The sequence below is a fragment of the Halyomorpha halys genome, unplaced genomic scaffold, assembly GCF_000696795.3.
Source record: "Halyomorpha halys isolate HHAL.00 unplaced genomic scaffold, Hhal_1.1 Scaffold251.1, whole genome shotgun sequence".
NCBI lineage: Eukaryota > Metazoa > Arthropoda > Insecta > Hemiptera > Pentatomidae > Halyomorpha > Halyomorpha halys.
Window position 1 is genome coordinate 1,230,300 of NW_027106674.1, and position 15,368 is coordinate 1,245,667.

At 30.6% G+C, this 15,368-nt stretch overlaps 2 protein-coding genes across 6 annotated transcripts in view; one reads left to right on the forward strand and one right to left on the reverse strand.

Annotated features, from left to right (window-relative positions):
- The first annotated feature begins 1,758 nt into the window (after positions 1-1,758).
- Positions 1,759-10,124, forward strand: LOC106680244 (GTPase Obg). Of its 3 annotated transcripts, none has more exons than XM_014419800.3 (8): positions 1,808-1,968; positions 3,658-3,772; positions 5,504-5,650; positions 5,743-5,859; positions 8,280-8,498; positions 8,870-9,008; positions 9,615-9,844; positions 9,915-10,124. In XM_014419800.3, exons 1-8 carry the CDS (start codon positions 1,964-1,966, stop codon positions 10,047-10,049), a joined length of 1,107 nt encoding a protein of 368 aa, XP_014275286.1. In that variant the 5' UTR covers positions 1,808-1,963; the 3' UTR covers positions 10,050-10,124. The 3 variants fall into 3 exon arrangements, with proteins under 3 accessions (XP_066901135.1, XP_014275286.1, XP_014275284.1); XM_014419798.3 differs by lacking the exon at positions 1,808-1,968 and adding an exon at positions 3,409-3,573; XM_067045034.1 differs by lacking the exons at positions 5,504-5,650; positions 5,743-5,859; positions 8,280-8,498; ... (1 more) ...; positions 9,615-9,844; positions 9,915-10,124 and adding an exon at positions 2,134-3,573 and having other exon boundaries at positions 1,759-2,061; positions 3,658-3,776.
- Positions 10,125-10,892: 768 nt separating this feature from the next.
- LOC106680239 (interleukin-1 receptor-associated kinase 4) overlaps positions 10,893-15,368 on the reverse strand; it is a 17,060-nt gene continuing 12,584 nt past the window's right edge. Inside the window, exons 6-10 of one of the 3 annotated variants that reach the window (XR_010842781.1) lie at positions 15,201-15,353; positions 13,706-13,855; positions 12,540-12,602; positions 12,104-12,425; positions 10,893-11,115 (exon numbers count right to left, since the gene is read on the reverse strand). Coding sequence is in view for 2 of the 3 variants with exons in the window: in XM_014419789.2 (XP_014275275.1) it covers positions 10,933-11,115; positions 12,540-12,602; positions 13,706-13,855; positions 15,201-15,353 (549 nt within the window). In the remaining variant the exon portion in view is untranslated. The remainder of the gene's footprint in view (positions 11,116-12,103; positions 12,426-12,539; positions 12,603-13,705; positions 13,856-15,200; positions 15,354-15,368) is intronic. The other 2 variants (XM_014419789.2, XM_067045036.1) reach the window with 2 other exon arrangements.

Sequence of the window (15,368 nt, forward strand, 5' to 3'; positions counted from 1 at the left end):
GAAATATAAATATCAACAGATCGATTACATATATACAAACATTTTATACAATCAAAGAGTGGTCAAAGGGTCCGTTGAACGCGGTTTATACATTGATGGCATGTATGTCCGGGGACTCACATATAATGGAGAGGAACCATTCAGGCTGGTGGTGTTGAAGATGTGGGTGACTTCAGGCTGCAGAGCCAGAAGTCCTTCCCTCGGTGAGGACGTCAACCAAGGGTATTCCCTTGTTTGCTTGGCCACCTCCCAGGTCTCGGTGGAGGGACGATCTCACGGAATAGTAGATTGACTCTACGATGGTGGCAGAAGCGGTTTGTGCATAGTGGAGGGCCCGTTCAGCTCTCATGCTGGAAGGGTAGATACCGATGTCGTCGGCGTAGGCTGCTACCACTGCCTCTGGATGCTTGATGGAGACTACTGGTACTATGAAAACGACAAACAGTAGAGGTCCCAGCACTGATCCTTGAGGAACTCTGCTGGTGGTGGACACTGGAGGCGATAAATCATCACCAACTCTTACGACGAATGATCTTCCACTTAGGTAGCTTCGGACCAGTCGGCATAGAGCGGCGCGAAACATAAACTCTTCAAGTTGACGGAGCAGCAGCAGGTGGGACATGCTCTCGAGGCTGCAGTCCAGGGAAATAAAGGCAGTCGTATAATTGTTATTCATCCGCTCTATGGTGTGGGCTTGCAGCTTCACCAGGTGGTGATCACATGCGACACCTCGTTGGAAACCAGTCTGTTCGGGGGTATTACATCGGCTTCCCTGCAGTGCTCCATCAGGTGATGAACAACCAACTAGCAATTTCTAGAGATGGGCTAAGTAGTTCTTTTCGAGGAATAGTTCTTTAACAGTCCGTTCAGTATAATGAACTAGTTCATTTGAACGAGGTAATCAATCTTTCATTAAGAAACCCCGAAATCCCAAATGAAATATCTAGTTCAGATGGCTGTTTTTCGACGTATCAGACTGGATTAACGCAATTTATAACATAAATACGAAAGAGCAAACATAATCCTGGAAAAAAAATACACGGGAGTGAATTGTTTTCGTAACAAGGGAAAGAAACTTTAGAAAAATTTCAATTGTATAAATTTTGTATATCCTTTGACCTATAATGCTCCATAAAATTGTTTACTGGAGATTCTTGTTCATTTGAAGTTACTTTTATTTTTTGCGAGGCTGTTATTTTATCGGTTATAATTAGTATTAAAACATTAATATAAGAAAAAGCTTTGTAACTGTATATTTTTTTAAAAATAGGTCCCTGAAAAATGATAAACCGTTGGAAACGTCGGCGAGGTTCCACCAATGTAAAAGTGATTGAATAAAAAAATTTTAGAAATAAAATAAATCAATTTCCAGCAGAAAGAATTAAATTTTGGTTTCACTATGAACATTACCAAAATTGTTACATAGTTTTTTCCAACTTAGTTCGATAGTTTTAACTTAGTCCAATAGTTCTAACTTAGTTCACAAGCAAAAGGAAGCCACAAAAAAGACCGACTGAACTCAGTAGTTCCTTTTTTTGAATACTTGAAGAAGTTTGTCGGGGGGTGCGGTCAGCAAAGAACAACATAAATAAACAAGACCATATTTATTTATTTTATGCCGACATTTCGACCTGAGTTTCAGGTCTTCATCAGGGGTTGTGTCGCAGAGGAGGGAAAGATTAGTACTCTACTTTTTTTTGAATAGTTTGTTCACCAACTACAAATCAACGAGCAAATTCGGATGAGAAGTGGTTGTTGGAGTAGATCTATTATGACCTCTATGACCACTATCGTTTGAACAAGATCATTGCTACCTCTGTTATTCAGATTATTTATGTTGAGGGAATAGAAGTGATTTACCAATGAACTTCTTCACAAATGTTGAGGTTCATGATAAAATTCTGCTCTTAGGAGAAGGAAATTTTTCGTTTTCTTGCTGTCTATTGAAGCTTATAAAAGAAAGATGCGGTATAACTAAATTTTCAAATATTTATACTACTTGTTTTCAAAACGATTTATCTCCTTTAGCAGTGAATAATGTGAATTTTTTAAAAACTGAAGGTTATACATTTTGTCTGCTAACCCTGAGCTTAGCTCTTTTTCTTTTAAATAACTAATCTGACATTATTTTAGGCGCAGTAGTGTTGTTGGGGATAGATGCAACTAGACTTGAAGATGAGGAAAATTTGAAGTTTATCAGATTTAACAAAATAATTTTTAACTTCCCTCATGTTGGAGGAAAAATGAAAATTCACTTAAATCGTGCTCTTTTGTGTAATTTTTTTGTGAGCTGTTCCCATATTTTAGAAGCAGATGGTGAAGTATTGGTTACTCTCTGTGCTGGTCAAGGTGGTACTAAGTTTGAAGGAACAAACCGTAGATGGGATGATACTTGGCAAATAGTTGAACAAGCTGCTCATGGTGGCTTTGTGTTGTCACATGTTGACTATTTTCCTCATATGCTGTTCAAAGAATACCATCCGGTTGGTTATAGAGGGAGGGAACAAAGATTTTCTGTTACATCTTCTGTTTTACATGTGTTTAAAATAGTTACATTCCCTATTGCATCTATTAATAGTGATTACATTAACCAAATTTCTGATTACCATGTTCTGGAAAGAGATGGTAATCTAGCAGTATCATATGCTCATAAATTAGCAATTATTAAAAATCCATTACAGAATTGTCAAAGTGCTCAATATTTTCTGACTAAGAAATTGCATGAATTTGTATCTAAGCATCTTATGAATATTTCAATTGTTTCTAATTTGCCCTATCATACCGTATATAACTCAATGAAAGCTCCTTGCTTTTTTAATGGCTCACTTCATTCATTACGTTCAACTTTGTTAGACGTAGTTCCATCATTTAAAGGTTGTTATTCTATTTCAGAGGGATTGGTTTTTCAAAAATTTGGTCCCAATTTTAGTGATTTAAGTTTTCATTGCCAAGTGATTATCGGTGGATCAAATTCATTTTTGGTAATTAAAGATTTTGTTGAATTTATTGAAAGAATATTCAATTTTGATGGAAGTTTATCTTTTAAACAATGTAATGATGAATGGTTCATTCTTATGCAAAGTGATACGATGTCCTCCAGGAAAGTGATTTACTCTGATGTTTCTTATAATTCTATCATAATTGATGTCGATTTACTCTGTTCATTTGTGATGAAAGTCTCTATAAAAGAAATTTGGGCAGAAAAAACCATTTTTGATGAAACTTCATTCAGATTATCTTTGCCTAGTTTGTATCCTCTTGAGTTTTCTTTTGATATTTCATTTGCTTCAAAAAATGATCTTGACGAATTGGAATTTTTCAATGTATTGCATAATGCTCCTGATAATTTGATTGATTCAGTTGAATTGTTGAGTGTTTACCAACATCCCAATATTCCTGATAAATCATACTGTTATAGGCTTAAATATAAATCGTATGAAAGACCTCTTTATAGAAAGTTGGCTATAGATATCCATCGTTATGTTGTTAGTAAACTTCTAGAAAGTGTACTTGATGTCAAAGTCCATTAATATGATTAATGATTTCAATTCGAAAGTACCATATTAATAGCTAGTATGTTTATATTCATTTTATATGATTTTAAGATTTTTTTTAATTTGTTCATTGTTTTCGTTACCATCATAATTTGTTTTTTAGCTTGATTTGTAATATATTAACAAGATGGGAAATAAGAATTATTTGTCGAAATTATTCAACTGATACAGAAAAATTACCCTTAAGAACTCTTAAAAGGAAGACTGAATTAATCAAGGTAATTGAAGTATATATAATTGGCCTTTTACTTTTTACAATTTAATGTTGGTTATTTTCAATTTTTTTTTTATTGATTTTAAGTGACATTTTGAAAATATTATTTTATGCTAACTAGTTGGGATTGTGAATAGTGGATTGAAATTGTGGATACTGAACTTAAGTATGGTAGTGTTACTTTTCTCTGGTTTTAATATGATATTCTATATAAAATGTTTTTCACTTGCCATATTTTTACTTATAGAACGTTTTTCTTGTTGAAAGGATTACATATTATACTATATAGTTTTGTGAACAGCCCTCCTCTTTAATTTCTCTATTACATACATATTTTTGTATTAACATTTCGGGGCTCTTGTTAAACGACTGATAGTGAAAATAAAATGCCCAAGTAATGTACATTTTGGAATATTTTAAGACAGTATCAACTATGGATAAAAATTAAAAGGACTGTGTAGCTACAGAAATTATGGTAAATCCAGAAGAGGGGGTAAGAGCTCCAAAATGTTGATTAAAAAATATGTATGTAATAAGACATTAGAGAGGAAGCATTTTCACAAAACTACATTATTTAAGGTATTCTTTATGATTTAAGCTATTTTATGGTAGTTCAAACTTTTTGGGACACTCTGACTTTTTATGTTTGGTAGAATCAGCAATTAAAGCATTTTAGGGCCGAGTTTTAGTACCAACAAAATTTTATTTTTTCTTATCATTGATAATCTCCATCTTCTTGTGCTTGAGGTCGTTTCTGTAGGTAAATCTATTGAAACGACATTGATGCAGGCACAAAGAATATTTTTGTGTGAAAAATTGGTCTTCAAATTTGTGGTACTTAAATCACTTGCTCCCTCCCTCCCCCCTAACCTCTATTGCCTTTTATTATATATCAGTTCATTATATAGGATGTATCTTTTGGTCAGAAATTTACACTTCAGATTTAGCAAAGTTGTGATATAATGTACAATTGTTAATTAATTATTGACTCTTGCTCATGAGGTGTGTTAGAAAAGGGTTAGGCACCCCCTGATTTAACCAGTATTCCAAACAATTTTTGAATGCCATATTTATGATATCCTTTGCTTTCTTATAAAGCTTCTAATGTCTTAAAAAGTTTAGTGCAGAGTTGATGTTTAGCTGAAGAAATAACATAAATGAAACTTGGTTTAATTTGTTTTTTCAAAGTTATCTTATGGTTGACTAAAAAGTTTTGTATAGTGTGTGACAGAATTTTATTCAGATAAAAATTCTGACTCTTTTCCACAATTTAGATTGTATTCTTGTTATTCAGTCAAAACATACCCACTTATTAGTGGTTAGGGTATTAGGGTTGTTTTGATTTTGTTCAATATGGAAAAAAGGAACTATTTCCTGTATTCCAGAAAAATGAATAAATATTAATTATCCGGAGAAAATCCAAGCTTTGAAATTTTTGTTGGCTTATTGTTTTTTAAAAATAAATATTTAATAAAAACTCCATGCTCAATTTTTCCATTTTCATAAAAACACATAAATTAGCTCACTACAGCTATGTAACCGAAATGCCTGCAAATTTGGTGATTACCTATTTATACATGTGGAAATAAATTTCTCATTTTTTTATTATGGAATGCTACCATCTTAATGTTGAGGTCCAAAATTTTTCAGACAACCCTCTTAATCCCTAATATTTATTCTCTTTCATTACCAAATGATGACCTGAAATTGTTTTAAAAAGATGTTTCATTTCAAGGTAAAACCTGTGATTGATGTTAAAACAATTAGAGCAATCGGTGGTAAAGGGGGAGATGGCTGTATATCTTTTTTGAGGCTTTGGAAAAATGATCGTGCTGGTCCCGATGGTGGGGATGGAGGAAATGGAGGCCACATATTAATTGAGGTATTTTGATTTAATTTTTTTTTTTTTTTTTTTTTTAATTACAGATTCAACTTAAAAAAGAAATATTTTACATTGAAATTATTTATTTTTAGGCTTCTACTAGCATAAATAGTTTAAATCACTTAAATTCTATTATGAAAGGAGAGAATGGAGAAAAGGGATCCAATAAGGATTGTAATGGTAAAAATGCTCAACACACCATTGTAAAGGTATTATTCTCTATTATATTTTGTGCGATTTGTCAATTTACAAATACTAATTACTTCACTTACAAAATTTCCTCCACCATAATAATTATAATAATATAAGCCTTTGTCAACACGAAGGTTTAGATGCTGTGGTAGCCAAATGTGTAAAAAGGCTTCATCATAACAACCGTCTGCAGCGGTACTAGTTTATCCACCCTACAGAATGAAAATAATAAACCAAAATAAACATTTTCATATGTTTCCTTTCTAAAAGAAGGCAATACTCAATACTTGCACTTGAAAACTAGTAATTATGTGATGATAAAAGGTATGGAGACTTTTAAGGGGTCTTCATGAGGACCATATAGTCAAAGGAAAAATTGATTAGTCCTGAGAGTATGATAGGATAATAATAAACATAAAAAATAGATGATTGTATTGAGGTAGAAAGGGATGAAGAAAACAAAAGCTATAGAAAAATCATGCAAGGAAAATATGTTTGTGTTTGTCTCATCCTATCCTTGAACATCTTCAGACTGAGGGTATTACTAGTTTTATACTATTCGCCTATTTGATTTTTTCCTGAGGCATTCTGTGCTCATCATCTTACCATGTTAATGTATTTTTTTGGAAAGTCATTTTTGTTATATTTCAGTAGCTTAAAGGAGTTCTGTGATATTCAGTTTTATGTACTATGTTCAATTTGTTTTGCTTTTTCTGACATGGCTCAGCCTTTTTGCAGCCCTTCATTGGTTGAATAGCAGTTATTATTATTTATTTTAGCTGAGCAATTTTGGAAATTAACATACTGTTAATAAGAACTCCCAGAAAATTTCAAAAACAGCAAACTGAATAAATTATAAATTACTATGTAAATCGTTACAGCGAACAGTCTGAGCTTGTACTTTATTATTTCCATTCATTTCAGTCAGTATATATATCACATACATTAACAGTTTCTACATTCAATGTATACACCATTGTTTATCTATTGAGGGAAGTTTTCATTATGCACAAATATTTTAAAAATAATTTTCAAGGATTTTTAAAATACCTGAGTATTCCAAGAATATGAAAACACTTTCTGTTAATTACAAGTTTAATCATGAAGGATGAATGACTAGAGGCATTTTCAAAAATACGACAATCAGTTTATATTAAAGAAAAAAAACATCCTATTGGATGATAACTGCCCAACTCATCCCATAGTTGGCCATTGACATTATATAAATTTGTATTTTTGCCAACTAACGCTACTACTGTCCTATAACTGATGGATCAAGGTGGGTTTTGGTAAAGAATTGGTGTATAAATTCAATAAATCCATAAAAATAATGTTCAACCCTTATTTTAGATTGAACATTATTTTTTACCAATCAATCCAAAGTAATCATTGAACATTATTTTTTATCATTTTAATGATAAATCACTAGTGAGGCATTGCTATTTGTAAGCAATATGAAACTGAGAAGTAAGTATATGGTTTACTCCTGAAGAGTTCGAAAAAGGAGAAATTCCTAAAATTACAAACAGCTATGGTAACACTCATTTCCTGTTCACTATAACTGACAGCAAACAGCTTAAAGGTTTGTTCCTGCAATATGTTTCTTATTACCAATTTTTACATTATAAACAGGGTATGCATTTTTCCGATGACATTTCTTGGGATCAGAGAATTTGTATGCTACTACACTTTGTTCTATATAACCGGTATTGTCTTAAACAATCTGTAATGTACCTTAATTAATATTGTTCTATTTATCTAAAGTGGTTGCTAGAATAAAGTAGAAATATTACAATACTAATGTAACAATTAGAAAAGAACAGATAATTTTCTACTAATTGTTTTATTTGAAACTCTGAATGCTACTTTAGATGATTTATTAGTTAGTAATGATTAATTTTTAAATTAGTCTGATTGTTTGACCAATCAACTAGGTAGTATTTATTAGATATTAGTTAATTATGTAGAAAATTACTAATTTCGCTTTTGGTGAAAGTCAATATTTAAAAAAAGAAAAAATAAGTTTTGATATTCCCAAAATTATTACTTTATTGGTCAATGTCTTCCATTTATTTTTAACTAACAACTATAACTTGGTATTCTCTACTCTTTCTTTAGTGAAAAATATTGGTAGTCCTCATTTTAAAGAACTTAAGAAAATGAAATATTGTATTTTAAATGTAATTGTCTTTTCCTTTAATTTTGTTTGCTGCCATACCTTACTTTATATTCAGAAGTACTGAAAGATGAATTTATCCTAGTTATTTTTCTTGTTATTTCATTTTAATGCTTTTAATAAGTTTAGCTTTATTTGTATTAAAGGAGTAATGTTGAATATATTTTTATTCAAACATTTCTCTTCATTCCATTCTTTTTTAAACAGTTTCCAGTTTTTACCAAATTAAGATAAAACAAACTATTTTTTCTTTTTTTGCAGGTTCCCATAGGAACAGTAGTGAAATATGATTCTACAGTTGTCGGTGACCTAAGTGAAGAGGGTTCCTTATTTATTCTAGCCAGGGGTGGTGCCGGTGGCAGAGGGAATAAATTTTTTGCTTCGGATTTGAAACAAACCCCTGTTGTTGCTGAGTATGGAGCTAATGGAGAAGACAGGCGTTACACATTAGAACTTAAATCTGTGGCAAACTTCGGCTTGGTATTTATTATTCTGTTTTTGGTTTATTTATTTTATATAAGATCTAGTTTATTATTGTGTTACTTTGACCTCCTCAGCCATCCTAGACCTCTTGTTATACTGCTGTGTCTCAACTCTGTAATTTATTTGAATAGATGATAAGTCTAGGGGTTCTAGTGATAATTTTGCAAATAAGATTTTTTTTTCTATCCACCTAATTTCCACTCCACAGAATACAAGTAGCAATCAATAATTAACTAATTATTATTAATAATTTCACAATTTTGTAGTACTAAATTGTAAATTTGGTTGAGGCTCAGGTGGGTAGCCTATTCATTCATATTTAATTGATTGATCATCGCAATTATTAAATTGTTTGTAACTTATTTTAGGTAGGACTGCCTAATGCTGGTAAGAGTACATTATTACAAGCGATATCTCGGGCCAAGCCAAAGGTTGCTTCCTATCCCTTTACCACATTGAAACCACATATAGGAATGGTCCAATATAGAGACTACGAGCAAATATCAGGTATTATAACCAATCCTATTTTTAATATTTCATTGCTAGAACTTTTTATTGAAAAAATTATATTGTTTTTTCATTACTAATTATTAAACCAGTATTGCCCAGGGAGTACTAAAGTATATATGTTATGTGATAACTTAAAAAGTTCTAGTAAGAATTTAACGATCAAAATTGATATTTGTCACTTCTCTTGAAGTTTCCTTTTTTTAATACCTCATTAATCATTTTATACATTATTAAAATTCATTGCTTCAAAAGTGTGAGAAAAAAAAAAAAATTTAAACCTGAAAAGTAATATTTTATTGCCTGTATGCCACAATCATCAATAATAACCATGATTGTGGTATTTCGTCTACTATTTTTCAAAGCCTGTTATTCATGTTCAGTCTTCATTTATACTATGCTATATTAAACCTTAATATTGGTTTATCAATTATAATTGTAATGTTATTAATTAATAACTAAGTTATGATTACGAATTTCTATAATTGTTGAATTAATTAATGTATCCAGTTTCCATATGTTTGTATGATATTCTAAAAATATTTATCAACAAGCTGATTTTGTATATCATGTACAATTAATTTTTCTTATGAATTTTTATTTTAGTTGCTGATTTACCTGGTTTAATAGAAGGATCACATCTGGGAAAAGGATTAGGTATCCAGTTTCTTCGTCATACAGAAAGATGTTCTTGCCTAATAATAGTATTAGACGTGACAAAAAATCCTTATGAAACTTTTTTAATTCTAAAAAAAGAACTTTCTGCTTTTTATAATGATCTAACAAAAAAAAAACAACTTATCGTTTTAAATAAAATAGATCTCCCATATTCAGAGGTAAAGATAATCAGGGGTAAATTTTTTGAAAATAAAATTATGTCCAATTATTTATTATTTATTTTTTCAGGAAAGCATAGAAAATTTAATAAATGAGGTTGGAGCTGATAATTTAATTAAACTATCTGCTAAATATGGACTCAATCTATCAGAATTTCTGAACAAGTTACGAACCAATTATGAAGAAAACTTCACTAATGATTGATATCCATTATTTAAAAAAAAAAAATTGATTACTGTAGAATTATAAAATAAACTTATTTATATTATTATATGTATATCAAGTGTTCTTTATTTACGTTTCTTATATCTTAGGATTAATTAATACAGTAATATATTTTCAATAATTGGGTTCAATTAAATAATTATGAAAGGTAAATATAATAAATAATACAGTGATATTTAACCAATGTCTACAATTATTGCTCTTTAAAAATCTTTAATTATAAAAAAAAAAGTCAAACTTGAGTTTTTATGCCAAACATGTTGGGGCTGAAATGTTTTTAGTTTATAATGCAAAAAGAGTTACAATACAAACTAAAAACTTGTGGTATTATTTGCACAGTAGAGATTTACTCTTGTGAGTTTGGAGGCAGCATTTATGAAAATAGGAGGCTACATAGAATTAGAAGTGATTATAATTGATTTATAATGTATATTGTTGGGATAAATCATTAGAAGGTCAAAATAAAACAATAAGTTTTTATTTTTATTTTGATATATTGTGAAGGCATAAATTGCATACTTCTGTATCATGAAACTCACCCATAAGAAATTATAATTAGATTTTGTATAAGAGTTCTTCATTGAAAATATCTCTTCTTTCAAATGGAAATTCAAGGCACTGAAGAAGAATTAGAAGAGGTTACTAAGTCCGCTTCATTAACAAAACAAACTTTGATCAACATAATTATGACCTTCCTAGTTTATTTTCAAAATTCTCAAAACTCTTGGGGGAAAAAAGGGAGGGTTTCCAATTGAGTCTTGAACATACTTTATTTGTTTATTAAATTATTTTTCAAAAGAAATCATAAATGAGTAAAAATAACCAGGTATTGAATATATATATTTATTAAGTACAAAACAAACTATATTTTTTCCAATCCACTAATTAATTCAAGAACACTTGACATGGTTGGACGAAGTTTCTTATTATGCAGACAACATTTTTCAGATAGTTCATACAATCCTTGAATGAATGCTTCATTTGGAGGCTCCAGTCTTTTATCAACCAATAGAGTTATGTCATCAACATCACTAACATAAGTAAGCTAAAAATAAAACTTTAATTGTTGCAAAATTAAATGGATATATTATTTTTTATGAAACACTAGAAAATAAATCTTAATAATAAATACATGTCTGTATCTTTTTTAGTTATATGAATATAAATATATGTTGTCACTGTTTTCCTGAGCATATTTGAGTGTTTATTACTGCAGTGTAACAAAGAATTGGAAAATCTAATATTTGAGAAAAAGGAGTACAAAAACTTTAACTGTCTATTAAAACTAATGTTTGCTTGCTATCAAATTAACCTGTTAGAGTAATTATTATTATTGTATCAATGACAATAGCAGGATGACTGAATATTATAATATAAGTAATGAGATAATTTGATATTATACGAGTAATTAGATAAAATGTGATGTAGTAGATGATTTCATAATAAAATAAAATAAATTATTACTAAAAAAACTTGAAAAGTATTGGTTTAGATTACAATATTAACAATAAATTAACAATATCAATCTGAATCGCAATAGAAATATTAAAAGAAAAAAATTGGAGGTGGTAAATTATTTTTAGAACGTAGAGAAACGAAAAAATTGCAGAAATGATTTATACTGTTGAGTTAAAAATATTTTTTCCTCAATAAGGTTGAAATGTGGCATTGAGGTTTAAGACAAGATTCTCACTTCCTTTACCCCTTCAAACTATTACACTCTTGCAACAAAAATCTTTTTTTAGATTTCATTAATTCAGAAAGGTTTTTGTATGTAGTTAGCTGTAATATATTACAGCTAACTACATACAATTTTTTTTCTCTCTAAGAATTAATAATAATAATATAAAATTTTTGTAAAGTTTTATTCTATATCACTTTTTTTTATTCAGTACTTAAAAAGGTTGTGTGAACTGCCATGTTGAGGCAATCTTTCCACCTTGATTCGTTGAATTTGTCAATTTTTTCAAGCTTGGGAAAAAAAATAAATTATGCTTTATTTTGTAAAATATATTTCAACTTATTGTAGTTACCTTCAAATGTACTTCTTGGAGAATCAGTATCTTTATCCTCTGAATGATATAAGCCAAGTAGCAATCGTTGGTAATGGGAAAAAAAGTTCTTTAGTCAATAAAAAAGATTGCGGTACTAATAGGCAGTTAAATTTTTTTTTAGAAACACTTATGATTGAATCTTTCTAATCAACATTTCATTATAATAAACATTTTGTAATGAAATAAAGTAGAAAAAAACTGTCGATGAGATTTAATAAATGTCACAATTTTGAATTTAAAAAACTGAAGTAAGCACCGTCAGTTGCATGAAAAATGATAGCACACCAGAATTCAAATTCCACTAAATTGAAAATAACACAATTAAATATTAGGGTGAAAAAAAGGAAATTATATGTATGGATACTAATTAATTACAATATTACTATAAAATAAACAATTAAGATAAAACACTTACCAAATCAACTGTTTCCCGTTCTTCATCATATGGAGGAAGCCCAGTAATTATTTCAAGAACAACCTCAAAAAATAAAAATATGATGTTTTAAATTATATTTATAAACATAAAAAGAAAAATAGTGACAACTCTTCTATTTGGAGTTGTTATTAATAAATACACTAAAGACTAAATAAATCCTGACACTATGACAACAAAAACATAATGATAAAGAGAGTTTGTCCATGAGTTCAAACCTTGCACAGAGTAACTTGTAATGGACAAAAAAACAATTTTTTATGTTTTTATACTCAATTTTTATCACGCTACCTAGCTACATTAAGAAACTATTTGAGGAATTGGAACTGTAAAAAAAAAAAAAAAAAAGAAGTGTAAGAAATGCTACAAAATTGGAGATATTAAGGCATTAGTTAATGACCTGAATGTGTTCCAATTCACCAGACTTGCAATACTGCACTGGAAAGGCCATGTTGAGAGGGTGAACAATAGTACAACCCACAGAGAGTTATAAATGAACCTCTATACAGAAACTGACTTGTGGGAAGACCATGTTTGCATGGCAAGATTGAGTGGCTGCCAATAAAAGTCGACTAGTCCATGTTAGAAATTGGATGGCAGCAGCAACTAACAAAGAAAGCTTGTGGGATCCATGGTGTAGTAACCAAAGTTTCAAATAATTCAGATATTGCACATCTTAATAATTATTATTATTGTGAACTTATTCCTAAATATCATTGAGAGTAGAGAAAGTGAGAAAAGTTTGAGGCTGGGGCTGATAAAGGTTTTACACGGTTTGATCAAACAAACAAGTAGAAATCTTATCTTATATAATCATTATTATATATTATATAATCATTGCGTTATATAAGTACGATACCTATCTGAACTGAATGAGAGACATAAAATCTGTTTTGCAAATTTTCTAAATCTCTTGAGAACACTCCATCAATAGATGAAAATGTAAAATTTTCCTGTGATTCAGCCATTTCAATTCAATCCTGCACTATTCTTTAATGTCTAAATAAACCATAAGGTGAATCAGGGTAAGTGAAATGTTGCTATTTACACTCCAGTAGCAAAGAGAGAACTTAGGATACCTAGGTTCCCCCTTAGTTGTGCCTAGAGAAGTTATACTTAAATAAAATCAACATTGATTAAATACTAACAACACCAAAACTAAAAACATCTCCTTTGGTTGATATTTCTCCTTTGAATGCTTCTGGAGCCATATAAGCTGATGTACCCACAACTGTGGATGTATACATGGTAACTTTTCCAAGTGGTTTTCCAGCCTTCACTAAACCAAAGTCACCAACCTAAAAAATAACACAAAATTAAAAACAGAAATAAATACTGTTCAATAAACAATGTTGTTATTTAATTCATACATTGCTAAATAAAATTAAAGATTTGATATAAGGGATCCTCTTCTCTTTAACACAAACATGAAAAGGGGATGAACAAGGATTTGGAAAAGAAAATGGAATATTAAAAAAGAATGAAAGTTGTTGAAGAGGCCAACGATAGGTTTATGCTCATGCCCCTACAGGAAATATTATTCTCATAACTATGATACAAGACTATATCATCTGGTGATATTTTAACAAGATGGAGGACTCCTAACGGGAGTGAGCTAATGCCCACATATCATTATCCTATTAAAACAATTTACCAGGGATAGGATTATTGATATTGAGTATTTTTTCATTAAGAAAACTCCCAATGATTCCGAATCCACAATACACACATCATATTCTTGTTGCTTCTGAAGTAACAAAAAAGATACAAACTACAACACACACATAGTTTTTATAATTTTGGTTAATTTCATTCTGAAACTGAGCAATTGAGAAAATTAGCTACAATTGGCTGATTGGAAGAGCTGTGGGAGACCCCAGCTGGGGAGTCTCTGAAACAGCAGAGCACATGGAGGTGGGTTGCACTGCCATGGAAGGACACCGAGCCATGTTATTAAGGAAGACTAGGATCTTTGCCCTTGCCGAGCTAGACTTACCCCAGCCTTGCCTAGCTGGAGGAAGAAGAGAATATCCTTTCTTCAGGGAATTCATCAATGGACGGAAGGAGGTGGTGGGCCTGATGCATGTTATCTGATAATTTTGCGCAGGAAAGCACTCAACCACCCGGCATCGCCAAGTCACAGGCAGAAGCTGAACCAGTCGAGTGTAATGAAGGAGGCACCTGAATGGATGCAGTTAGATTAAGTGCAACCCCATCAATAAGGCACTCGACTCAATGCTAGTTTGCATTACAGTTAAAATTGCTTGTAATGGCCCATATAAATTAAATAGTTTCCTCCTTCTAAATGAGAGAGTGTAATAAGTGTAAATAAGAGAAAATAAATAAAGTATTTATTATTGGCAGCAGTGGCATGCATAAGTCCAGCTCACTAACATAAGTCCAACTGCTGCTTCATCCCATATGATAGAAAGAGCTAGGTAGAGGAAAAAAATAGGTTAAACAAATGATGTTTTCAGAAAGATGGTAGTCTTGAAAACAAATTAAAATATATAATCAATCAAAGTTTATTCTTTAATCTATAAACAAAAATATATAAATAAGTTATATTTCATGCTACAAATTTGGAACTACTTTCTTGTCAACCCAATTCATTTTTTAATAGAAGAAGCACAGTATAATTACTTTAGCAACAAGATTTTCATCCAACAATACATTTGCACTTTTCAAATCTCTATGGATGAGGGGTTTATCCATAGAATGAAGATAATCTAATCCTCTTGCAGTCCCATGCATTATTTGAAGCCTTTCTTGCCAACTCAAGACATGCCTGTTGTTCTAAAATTGAAAATT

Excerpts from the sequence above, each read along its gene's own strand:
- LOC106680244 (XM_067045034.1), top strand. The coding sequence starts at position 1,863 with ATGAACTTCTTCACAAATGTTGAGGTTCATGATAAAATTCTGCTCTTA. Across the intron at positions 2,062-2,133 it reads GAATTTTTTAAAAACTGAAG|GCGCAGTAGTGTTGTTGGGG; the intron begins GTTATACATTTT and ends ACATTATTTTAG.